This window comes from Panthera tigris, chromosome C2 (assembly GCF_018350195.1).
Source record: "Panthera tigris isolate Pti1 chromosome C2, P.tigris_Pti1_mat1.1, whole genome shotgun sequence".
Taxonomy (NCBI): Eukaryota; Metazoa; Chordata; class Mammalia; order Carnivora; family Felidae; genus Panthera; species Panthera tigris.
The window spans coordinates 130279512-130292378 of NC_056668.1; the positions used below are offsets into that span (position 1 = coordinate 130279512).

Below are 12867 nucleotides of genomic sequence, written 5' to 3' on the forward strand. Positions count from 1 at the left end.
CAAACAACATATCAGATAAAGGGTTAGTATCCAAAATCGATAAAGAACTTATCAAACTCAACACCCAAAAAACAAAGAATCCAGTGAAGAAATGGGCAAAAGACATGAATAGACTCTTCTCCAAAGAAGACATCCAGATGGCTAACCAATACATGAGAAAATGTTCAACATCACTCATCATCAGGGAAATATAAATCAAAACAACAATGAGATACCACCTCACACCTGTCAGAATGGCTAACATTAACAACTCAGGCAACAACAGATATTGGCGAGGATGTGGAGAAAGAGGATCTCTTTTGTACTGCCGCTGGGAATGCAAGCTGGTGCAGCCACTCTGGAAAACAGTACGGAGATTCCTCAAAAAATTAAAAATAGAACTACCCTACGACTCATCAATTGCACTACTAGGTATTTATCCAAGGGATACAGATATGCTGTTTCAAAGGGACACATGCACCCCAATGTTTAGCAGCACTATCAACAATAGCCAAAGTATGGAAAGAGCCCAAATGTCCATCCAGGGATGAATGGATTAAAATGATGTGGTATATATATACAATGGAGTATTACTCAGCAATCAAAATGAATGAAATCTTGCCATTTGCAACTACATGGATGGAACTGGAGGGTATTATGCTAAGTGAAATTAGTCAGTTAGAGAGAGACAAAAATCATATGACTACTCATATGAGGACTTTAAAATACAAAACAGATGAACATAAGGGAAGGGAAACAAAAATAATATAAAAACAGGAAGGGGGACAAAACAGAAGAGACTCTTAAATATGGAGAACAAACAAGAGGGTTGCTGGAGGGGTTGTGGGAGGGGGGGATGGGCTAAATGGGTAAGGGGAATTAAGAAATCTACTCCTGAAATCATTATTGCACTAATTTGGATTTAAATTAAAAAAAAAAAAAAACTTGTACTGCCTTTATTGACACAGACACAGAAATTAGAAACCTCACCCTCCTCTGTAAAGTCTTCCAAGCTGCACCCCACTAGTGGACCCTTGTCTTCCACTTGCCTTGTTCATTCTGTGTTGTCCTCATCACAGGTGCCTTGTCATTATCAGCCTCCCTGGCTACACTCAGAGTTCATTAAGACAGGGACCTTGTTTTCTTCATCCTCTATGATATTTGGCTTATGTGTGTGCTTTATAAACATTTTGAGGAAAGAAAGGAACAGAAGGTGGGGAGGTAGGATACACATTTAAAGCATGGAAATTCCATGTTTTAAAAGTATCTGCCCTTGGTGAAATGGCCAAGAATGACTACATTCTTGGATGTTTCCCCCATGTCCTCATTTCTGGCTTTTCCTGCTCTCTTTTTAATTTCTTTTCTTCCTCTCTGTCCTAATTTCACATGGGATCTCTCAACATCCTGTTCATGACTAGCCGTGTCTTGTATACCATGGGAAATTTCAGGGGGGATTTAGGGCTTCAGAAATGAGGTGCCTCCATTTGGGACAACAGGTCCTCTATGTGTGAAAGAAGCACCTAGTGGGTGCTCTCTGGTATCATTATAAAGCTCTGCCCTGGTTTGTCCAGGACTCCACCTGGTAGCTGGGACTATGTCCCAAATAGGTCTAAAAATCTGACTCCTCACACAGTGCCTTGAACCCACCAGATCTCCCTAAATGTGTGACGCAGATGCTGAGGATGAGGCAAAAATACAATATTGCTTCCAAGGATGCTCAATGACTCTTACATACAGTTCCAAATAGCTCAGCACACAGACAGTATCACATAAGAGGAAAAAAGTGTAGGAAGAAGCTATTTTCAGTTTAGCTTATAGGCAAGTTCTCTATAATTTTAAGAAATACAATTTTATTTTATACTTTAGTAATATTTTATTTGGGCTATAAATCGGGGTGGGTGTGCATGGTAAGAATTTCAGGGCTTAATGGCTTTAAAGCCATGGTTCTTAGAATGTGGTCTGGATCTGGACCATTAGCATCACTTGGGAACTTGTCAGAAATACAAATTGTTAGCCATGTACCAGACCTGCATTTTCACAAGCCCTCTAAGTGATTCTGATGCATGCCCAAGTGTGAGAACCACTGATACAAGGGCTTTAAAATGACCTCATGTATAGAGGATACTAATATACTAAACTTGGAATTCAAAAGGGCACCTTAAAATTCAGGATCTCTTGAAGCTACACAAATGCTAGCTCATTCACTCTCTCTACTTCCCATTGATACAGGCAGGGAAAATACCACTGCCCCTGTTTTATATAGAAATAAAACTAAATCTGGGGTTGGGTTGGGGTAAACCACTGCATACAACATTTTCAGGGCTGCAAAGTTAAAATTTGCATGGTCCAAATAACCAGAAAGAACATTTGCACCTGTTGTTTCTCTTCTCCTGTTGAGGGTTGGGAGAAACTCTTGAAAACATCTTAACATGCTCAACAGACAACTGGACATTTCCCAAAAGCATAGGCTGATGCTGAATGTGAGCAAAGCCTAGCTCAATTCACAGAGGTGTGTTTCATTTCTGAGTGACAAGGCTTATACTCCGACATATTTTAGTTTAAATTGTCCCTTGTATCCTGTTAACATTCTGACATATATGAACACTACAGTGATTATCGTAGCTGTGAATCTCCCCAAAAATGTAGTTAGAGCAAAACAGGTACTGGCTACCTGAACAGGCTCATCCCCTGTAAAACCGCACAAGGATATTTCTTCAAGGCTTCTATGTAATAATGGAAGCCCAGAGTTCTGAAAGTAATAAGATTCTCATCTGCAATGAGGGCCCTGCTGTGAGCACCTCCCCAGACAAGTATTTCAAAAGCATGTTTCCTCATCATCTATCAAAGTCTGATAGCCTTTATGTGCTCTCCTTTCCTGCATACTCTTAGGCATTTAGCTTTCACCTTGTGTCTTCTAAATTGCTTACCACATATCCATCTGTTTCCTCTCTTCTCAAATGAGCTAACATCTCCCACCTGCTCCCATCTTTACTGTTCCATTTGTCCAATAAGTTTATACCAGCTTTATTCCCTTTTTGTCACTTGAGGGGAGCTCTAGGCAGAGATAAATGCAATTTTTTTCAAGTTTTATTTAAACTCCAATTAGTTAACATATAGTGTAATACTGGTTTCAAGAACAGAATTTAGTGATTCATCACTTACATACAACACCCAGTGCTCATCACAAGTGCCCTCCTTAGTACCCATCACCCATCTAGGCCATCCCCTGCCTACCTCCCTCTATCTACCCTCAGTGTGTTCTCTATAAATTCATGTTTTTGTTCCATGTTCCTAATGCTCATTTTTATAAAAGCATACAGTCTAAAAGGGAATTTAGATATCATCTATCCAATCCAGTGTTAATTTCTTTTTTTGTAGTGGAATCTAGCTTTTTCAAGACAACCTTATGTGTAAATCTAATATATAAAACAGATAAGAGTGAAACTATTTTGGTTGAAGCTGGTAAAGGAGCAGGGTATGCATCTCATTTCTCTTCAAAATATTTAAAAATATCTGTTAAGGGCCTCCTCTGCACCAGACGCTGTGTCAGACTCTGGAAAAACACAGATGAGCAGTGCAGACACGGGTTCTGTTTAGCTGCTCAGAGCCTTGCCCACTCTTCCCCAACGAACCCAATTTGAAACTTTCTGATCGAATCTGAGATCCAGAGAAGAAAAGTGACTTGGCCAAAAGAAAGACTTCCTGGTCTTCAAATCCACACTTGGGAGCTAAATGTACCTAGTAAGTGTTACTGATGTGCAATTGAACAGATCATACCATGATGATCAGGAGAAAAAAATCCAGGAGCTATGTTATGACTGAAACTTCACACAGAGAAGTGGAATAAGCTACAAAAGGCTATAAACTGTGCATAAAGCTTCTAATAAAATAGTGATGAATGCCTGCACATCTGAACACTTTATTTTTGAGAGAGGGAGTGAGAGGGGTATGAATGAGTGAGGGGCAGATAGAGAGAGAGAGAGAGAGAGAGAGAGAGAGAGAGAAATATCCCATGCAGTCTCCATACTGTCAGCGCGGAGCCCAAAGCGGGGGAGGAGCTCACCTGAAGCAGAGTTCAAACTCTCCCAATGCTGGGCTTGAACTCACAAACTGTGAGATCATGACCTGAGCCAAAGTTGGATGCTTAACCAACGTAGCCTCCTGGACACATGATCTTTATTCCTGCCACTCCCTTTTAAGAGATCACTTTTGGTCATGAAATTTAAAACTTTAAATTAAAAACTCACAATCAAATTTCAAAGAAAAAAAATCTCAGCCTTTTTCACCAGGGCCTATTGGTATAACCTCTGCTAGTCTACCAATATTAGTCTACCAATGTGACAATTTATCATCTAGTGCTAGAAGTTACCAAACTGGGCTTTTTAGATTCAAGAAAAAGAAGAAAAACTAAGAAATAGGGTTTTATCCTTGAAGCTCAGCAATCCCATTTATCATACAGACAATGCTAAAGAAATTTCAGCTTTGTTTTTCAGACCAAATCACTTCCAATAACTGACTGACCTTCAGAGTGATGGACACTTGGCTGCATGCCTAAGTGTGACCTGTTTCTACAGGAAGAGTTACAGGTTCCTCTTCCAGGGAACCTGGAAAGCCTGTTATGCACTGCCACTGGTGGATCACAATGGATCACTGAATTTCAACTATTTATTTCATCCTTGGAGACTGGGGATCACTTACACTAAGAAATTTTGAGTTGCCTGGCCCTGTGCCAGACTTTCAACTTCTCTTGGCCTCAGTTTCCTCCTGTATAAAATGAAGACGCTGGACTGAAGTATCTGTAAGATTCCTCCCAAGCTTTTCTACTCCTTGGATATTCCATTAGAATCAGCACATATCACTACATTTTGGAATCTGAAGCAACTTACCTGGAGAGGTGCAACCGAGGACATTTTCCAAACACCTGACCAGTGCTTCAATATCACTGTCCTGTCAAAACAAGACAGATTTACTTCCATGTATGACAGAAGAATATTTACTGACATAGAAAAATGTTCTTGCTACATTTAGGCAAAACAGAACACACATACACACACACACACAAAACTGGTTGCAAAATTATTTGACGATATGATCCCATTAAAATTTTTTTCATTGAAGTATAATTAATGTACAGTATATTAGTTAATATACATAACTAATATATATTAGTTTAAGGTGTACAATACAATGATTCAACATTTCCATATATTACTCAGTGCTCATCAAGGTAAGTGTACTCTCGATCTCCTTTATCTGTTTCACTCATTGCCCACCCCCCTGCCCTGGCACCTCCACTGTGGCAGCCACAGTTTTTTCTCAGTATTTAAGAGCAGGTTTTTTTTTTTTTTTTTGGTCGATTTTCTCTTTGTTGTTCATTTGTTTCTTAAATTCCATATATAAGTGAAATCATATGGTATTGGTCTTTTTCTCACTTGGCATTACACCCTCTAGGCCCATCCATGTTGTTGCAAGTGGCAAGATTTCATTTTTTATGGCTAATGTTTTATTGTATAGACATACCACATCTTCTTTATCCATTCATCTATTGATGGACACTTAGGTTGCTTCCCTAACTTGGCTATAGTAAATAATGCTGTAATATACATAGGGGTGCATATATCTTTTCAAATTAGTGTTTTCATTTTCTTTGGGCAAAGAGTCAGTAGTGGAATTACTGAATCTTCTGGTAATTGTATTTTTAATTTTTTGAGTAACATCCATACTGTTTTCCACAGTGGCTGTACCAGTTTGCATTCCCACCAACAGTGCATGAGGGTTCCTTTTTTTTCCCCATTCTCACAACACTTGTTATTTCATGTATTTTTTATTTTAGTTGTTCTGACAGGTATAAAATGGTATCTAATTGCGGTTTTCATTTGCATTTTTCTGATGATTAGTGATGTTGAGCATCCTTACATGTTGGCCATTTGTATGTCTCTTGTAAAACTGTCTATTCAGGTCCTCTGCCCATTTTTAAATTGGATTGTTTGTTGTTTTAGTGTTGAGTTGTATAATTTCTTTTCATATTTTGGATATTAACCCCTCATCAGATACATCATTTGGAAATATCTTCTCCCATTCAATAGGTTGCCTTTTTATTTTGTTGATGGTTTCTTCCACTGTGCAAAACCTTTTTATCTTGATGTAGAATGATCCAATTTTTTACAAGAAAAACACCTGTATGTATATGTATATCTGTATCTCAGTCTCTTCATATCAATCTATAGATCTATTCCTCTATTTCTCTGATGGGAAGAACATACACTGAAAATGTTAACAGTGCTTTTGACTATAAGGAAAGATTGTGGATGATATTTATTTTCTTTTTGGTGTGCTTAAGTATTTTCTAAATTTTCTACAATAAACAAATATTACTTATTTAATCAACAAAATAGTAAATGCTACTTAGAATGGGGAAATGGTTTTATTCAATCTATATCATCTATTCAATACATCAAAAATGAAGTGAATATTTTTTTTTCCTAGTGAGTGCCTCTACCAGCTCTTCTTTGGAAATGTGTGGTCTTCATAGGGTCATAAATCTAAGAATTGTATTTCTTATTTGCCTTAACTCTCAGTGAGAGTCAGATACCCCCCTGAGGGCTACAGGGATCCCAGAACTGTATTTGGCAACAAATATTGTCTCTAATACAAAATAAATATCTGCCCTCTACCCAAGTGGCTAGAAATATCCACAACAGCGTCATAATGATCTGGGGAAAAGGAATCACTTAATTATTTTCAGATTTGTGAATATACTGAGGGAAGTTAATAATTTATGGCTCATCTGCTCCATTTCAAAACAAGCAACACATTTCATATTGGAGTAATTGTGAATTTTAGAAAAAAATGTACTATGGTATAATAGACTAAAATATTACATAAGTGTGTTATTTCATAATATAACAACTGGTGGGATTTGGACCACTTTTTATGAATGTGGTGAAACCCAGGATCATTTCATGTGCTGATGTATAGAAGAGGCAATGATGAAGAAGATATGTCTGGTCAATCCTGGTCAATGAGGCCAAAGCACTAACTGAAGACCTTGGTGTCCAGCCCAGGAATAGGGAGGCAGGAAATCCAGAAGAAGAAAAAACAGATCCCTTCCTTCTTCTGTACCCTTGTGGTCTCCAAACTTAACAGGGACAGCCTTGAGGCAAAGAGGAAACTGGCAGAGACATGCTCTGTCAAAGGAAAAGCAGAGCACCCACTGGCACACACAGGTGATGACACCACCCCAGCAAGCCCAGGTTCTAAGCCTTGCTGCTCTACTAAGTGTGCTGGCCTAGGCCAAGTAGTTTGACTTCTCAGGTCTTAGTTTCTGCATCTATATATGCGAGGCCAACTTGGTCCCCAGGCCAAGCTTCCGGCCAAATGCAGCCACGTGAGTGACTTCAAACAATATCACATGGAAAAGAAGAACTTTCTAGTGAGTCTAGGCAACCCACAGAATCATGAGACAATAAATCACTGTTTTTTTTTTTAATGTTTATTTATTTTTGAGAGAGACAGAGACAGAATGCAGATGGGTTAGGGGCAGAGAGAGAGCGGGAGACACAGAAGCAGAAGCAGGCTCCAGGCTCTGAGCTGTCAGCACAGAGCCCGACGCGGGGCTCGAACTCACGAGCTGTGAGCTCATGACCTGAGCTGAAGTTGGACGCTCAGCTGACTGAGCCACCCAGGCGCCCCAATAAATCACTGTTTTAAGCCATTAATTTTTGGAGCATTTTGTCACACAGTAAAAAGATAACTGAGATACTAAATAAACTGAGATGGCAGATCATGTACTTTACATTTTTATTTATCCAGCACCCCGCACAGTCCTGGGAACATGACCCATGCTAAATGCTCACCTGCCCAGGTCTCTTCCAGCTTCCGTGATTTGCAAGTAAGTAAAACAGAAGACTGGCATCTACTCTTTAGATCATAGTCTACCTCTAGGTGGACAGCAGGGCTCTTCCCACTCAAAGTTCATCCTTACTGGGAAAGTAGAGGAAAAAGCATACTACTTCTTAATTCTATGACCTTAGTCAAGTAGGTTAACCTCTCCAAACCTCATTTTTCTTCATTTGTAAAGTGAGGAGAATAATGTCCTGTATCTCACACAGGGCTCTTATGAAAAGCGAATGAAATAATAAAAAGCCTTTAGAACAGGATATGGCTTGTTGGAAATAGTCAATGGGTGGAAGAAGAGAGTTGGGCAGAATGGGATGGGACGGGAAAGGGACAGAGACATAAAAGATTAAAAAGTCCCAATCACTGTGCCTGCCACAGAACATGGAGATTCACAATAAGTATTTGAGTTGAGTGCAAGCAACAGAAACAGCAAGAACCGGAGTCAGGTTGTAGGAAGCATCCAGATGGTTGGGACATTTCAGTTATATCTTCCCAACACAGAGGATAGGGAATCCTGTACAAGGGTGTGGGGAGGGCAGAAATAATTCTAATTCAATTGAATGAATGAACGAATGAATGAATGAATACTAACTTTTACTAAAGTCTTAATATGTGCCAATGTTGCACCAACTTACATGTATTAATTTATTTAAACTCAACTAAGTGGCGCTATTGTTCTCCCCATTTAATAGCTGAGAAAACTGAGACACATACAGACTCCATAATGTGACTAGGTTCATGCAACTAATAAGAGGTAGAAAGGGTATTTGAAGTTATAGATCTGTGTATCAGATATTTGAAGTTATAGTGCAGATGTAGAGTATACACAGAATACACAGACACCCATGCAGTTTTGTCTGGACTTTCATCCCATGCTATTAAAAATTCTTCAGAAACATAATTTTAATAGCAGCATAATATTGCACTCTAGTGCCATATCACATTTATTTACCCATGCCCCCCTCATTGGACCTCCAGGTTACTTCCACTTTTCTTTATTGTAAGTAATATTGCAGTGACTATCTTTGGACACACATCATGGCCCCATGTTTAATATTATTTCTTTAGGTTAGTAGAATTATTGAGCCAAAGACTGTAAACATTTAGAAACGGTCCTTTTTTCTCTGCTCTCGCCCTTATCTTCACACTCTCATCCATCCCAAGCAGAGCATTTTCTTCACAATGAGCTACTTCATACTTTGTTTCATCCTCCTCTCATTAAAATTTGCTTTCACTCAAGAAAAGATATGGTATATCCATTTAAAGCCAAGTTAATTGATAAGGCTCATGTGTTATCTCAGGATATTTGTGTTTCAATAAGGGATATAACCTCATATCAGAGGAATGAATTTCTAATAGCAAAAGTTTAGGCAGCAGAAAGCAAGCATGTCAAAGGAAAAAGTCAGGTGGTATCTTTACAGGGCTGTAAAAATCATACTGCACAGATTCTCATTTAAATATCAGCAAGTTCTGTCTGACTAAATAATCCAGATGATCTTCTCACCTTAGAGCTAGTCATGGTGAACAATTAGTTAGTACAAACACACACACACACACACACACACAAGGTCACTTCATTACCCAGCTGTATTCCATTCAGAAAACATTTACTGAATACTAGTTATATGCCAAATGTATACAAAGATCAGGGAGAACAGATGAGCCTTACTTAGCCCATGGTTTGAGGACATATCACCCATTTCCATAGATGGAAGGGAAGAGGGCACATGAACTGAGGCCAGGAGGGATGAGCTTGTGTCCCAGAGTATAACAGACCATCCTCTTTCAGCAGGAAATCCCATTATTTCCCGTGCAATACGTCTTCTCCACAATCAGGTGGCTGGTAGGGTCACAGAAGCCAAACCAGGAAACCAATACAAAGGCCCCCTTTTTTTTTTTCTATTAAAGGAGAAAGAGCCACATATTAAAAGTAAACAAAAATCCAATAACTACCCTAGCTACCCTAGCTCAAGCTACCATCATCTCTTGCCTGGACCATGCAACAACTTCCTTACTCCTTTGCTTCCACTGTGGTTTCACTTCGATCCATTTCCCTCACAAGAGCAACTACTGTGTTGCTGTGCACAGAGTAAAATCTAGCCCTCTGTACATAGGATAAATCCTATCATGGCTTTTCCATGTTCTGTGTGATCCAGCTCCTCCTGATCTTTCCAACCTCACTTCTTTCCTATTTCCCTCCTGTTCACTATGCACCGACCACATTGCTCTCTTTTCTTCAAATGCATCAAGATCGTTTGCACCTTGGGGCCCTTCTCATTGGCTAAGAACGCTCTTGTGTCACATATTTAAGGGACTGCCTTTCTCATCCTTGAGGTCACAACATTCTGTCACATGCTCAGGGGTTCTCTGAGCACCTATCTGAATTATGTTTCCACCACCACAGCCAGCCCTATCACGGTGCTCTGTTTGTTTTGACTCACTTTTCCAAAGAGAAAATTAATGTTCTGTTCATTATCGTGAGCTACATGAGTGCAGAACCATACATGCTCAGAGCTGGGCACACAGGAAGCAATCCATAAACCTTTTCCAAACATGTTGATGAAAGAAAAGCCACACCAGAACAACAGACAGAATATTCTTGTTTCTACCTCACTGCACGTTTTACTTAAATTCAGAGCTTCTCAATCCTGTGCAAACTTTGAGTGCATCCTCCCCACTGAATTCTTTTGGAGGATTTTATCCGCAGAGCTTCCTTTTGAGCCATCTGACTGTGCAGCTCGTGCTTCAACCTGTCTTTTCTTCTCGCCTCTCAGATGTCTTACCATAGGGCTATTTTCTGACTCCTTCTGAGCTGACCCCAGAGACAGATATGACCTGACAGGCTGTCCCCAAACTGGAGCTTCCTTTGGTGAAATCCTTCTCGTGAACCTTCTGGGAAACTTCCTGTTGCTACCTTCCGAATGTCCCCAAATGAGGCATGTGGTTTCCAAAGATGACCCCACTGTGGGCCACAGCCTTGCCACCACAGGGTCCACACCACTGGGCACTGTGGGATGTGTAACTGTTAAGGGATAAAAGCCTCACATGGAGCATGTGAGTGTCAGGTTTAGAATTGCTCATCCCAAATTTAGCTTTCTGCTCATTAGTCTCTCAGGCTTTCCTCATTTCATGGTTGGTTCTTCCTGGGGCTGGCTCACTATTCTTCCCAATTCCACATTCTAGCAAGCCTCATGTTACTCATCCTACAGACCCTGTGACCCTTGAGGAACCGGAACCTTTACTCCCTGGGTCACAGATTCATCTACTGTGGCCTCAAGAAAACTATCCCTCATCAACTCAGTCTACAAAACCATCCCTGCTGCTACTGTTACGAAACATTTGCTGATATTTACCAAAATATGAGCCAAAGAACTTTAAAATTTTTATTTAAAGTTTACTTATTTTAGACAGAGAGACAGAGACAGAGACAGAGCATGAGTGGGGAATGGGCAGAGCGAGAGGGAGACACAGAATCGGAAGCAGGCTCCAGGTTCTGAGCTGTCAGCACAGAGCCTTATGTGGGGCTTGAACTCACAAACCATGAGATCATGACCTGAGCTGAAGTCAGACACCTGAATGACTGAGCCACCCAGGCGCCCCTAGAACTTTTTAAAAGGAATCTATGAAAATACGTCTCAGAAATACTGTGTATGATATCTTGGAGATTCACAACTTTCATGAACATATTGAAAGCTCTGAAAAGCTCTCTAGTAAAGATTTAAAATCTTGTTTAACACAGTATTTCCCAAACCTAATTGCCCATGAAAGCTAGTTCATTCTGTGAAAGTTGCAGGAACATACTTTGGGAAATCCTCATGTGAACAAATAGATTAACAGAGCCTCCTGTGTTAGTTCATACATTCTAGGATCCCCAAGTGTCTTTACTGAATTTAGTCCTGGGACTTCTGCAAGCTTCCTGTCCTTACTCTTTTGTTCAAGTAAAATTTTCTACTAAGAGAACCTCTCTTCTGTTATACATAATAAGCTCCTCTTCATTGGAGGAAAGATTGTTTGGTTATCTTTACTAATGCCTTTAATTTTTCAATTAAAGAATTTTTTTAGTTCTTTGAGATTAAAAAATAATGCCACTTTCCCACCATTGCCCTCAAATCTCTTTACTTAAAACAGTTAGCAAGAACTAGCATTTCAGCTAGTAGATATCTGCATGTAGTTATTTACATCCTGCCACTTCACATTAGAACCAGGATTCTTTAGATTCTGGAGCCACTTCTAGAAAAAGGATGGAGCACAGTTTTGCTTTTTTTCCTCTGCATAGATTAACTGAAAGGGTTTTATACTTTAACTTTACAAACATAGGTCACAGTTACCCAAAGGGTTTTAGGATGAAACTAGAAAAGTATTTTCAGAATCAGTAACTCACATTTGGTGATGGCAGACCTGTATCAAACCCTGTGTTAATTTGAGTATTAAAATTCAATGTGCTTCAATTAATTTCTCACTCTCCCCCTTTTTTAAAACTGAAGTGTAAAAAAAAAGAGGTTAGAGTGGGAAAGAGCCAAAGCATAAGAGACTCTTAAAAACTGAGAACAAACTGAGGGTTGATGGGGGGTGGGAGGGAGGGGAGGGTGGGTGATGGGTATCGAGGAGGGCACCTTTTGGGATGAGCACTGGGTGTTATATGGAAACCAATCTGACAGTAAATTTCATATATTGGAAAAAAACTGAAGTGTAGTAGATATACAATATTATATTCGTTTCAAGTGTGCAACATAGTGATTCAACATTTATATACATTACAAAGTGATCACCACAGTAAACTAGCTACCATCTCACTATCCTTTTAATTGCTGACCTGTGGAGAAAAGCCTAAAAGGGGCAATGGGAAAACAATTAACAGGAAACTGTTGCACGGGGCCATTTCTACCTCACACTTGTGATAGAGAGGCTTTCCAATCTTGTTTTGTATTCTGAGCAAATGGAGCTCTTGGCCTATCAGCTTTGGAGATGAGGTCTGCAAACATTTGTGGC

At 39.6% G+C, this 12867-nt stretch overlaps 1 protein-coding gene across 14 annotated transcripts in view; it reads right to left on the minus strand.

The window, feature by feature from the left end:
* The window catches only part of NEK11 (NIMA related kinase 11), a 291065-nt gene that overhangs the window by 89289 nt on the left and 188909 nt on the right, over positions 1–12867 (minus strand). For all 14 annotated transcript variants that reach the window (XM_042998267.1, XM_042998263.1, XM_007087384.3 and 11 more), the window contains one exon: positions 4866–4926. In XM_042998267.1, coding sequence (XP_042854201.1) covers positions 4866–4926 — 61 coding nt within the window. The remainder of the gene's footprint in view (positions 1–4865; positions 4927–12867) is intronic.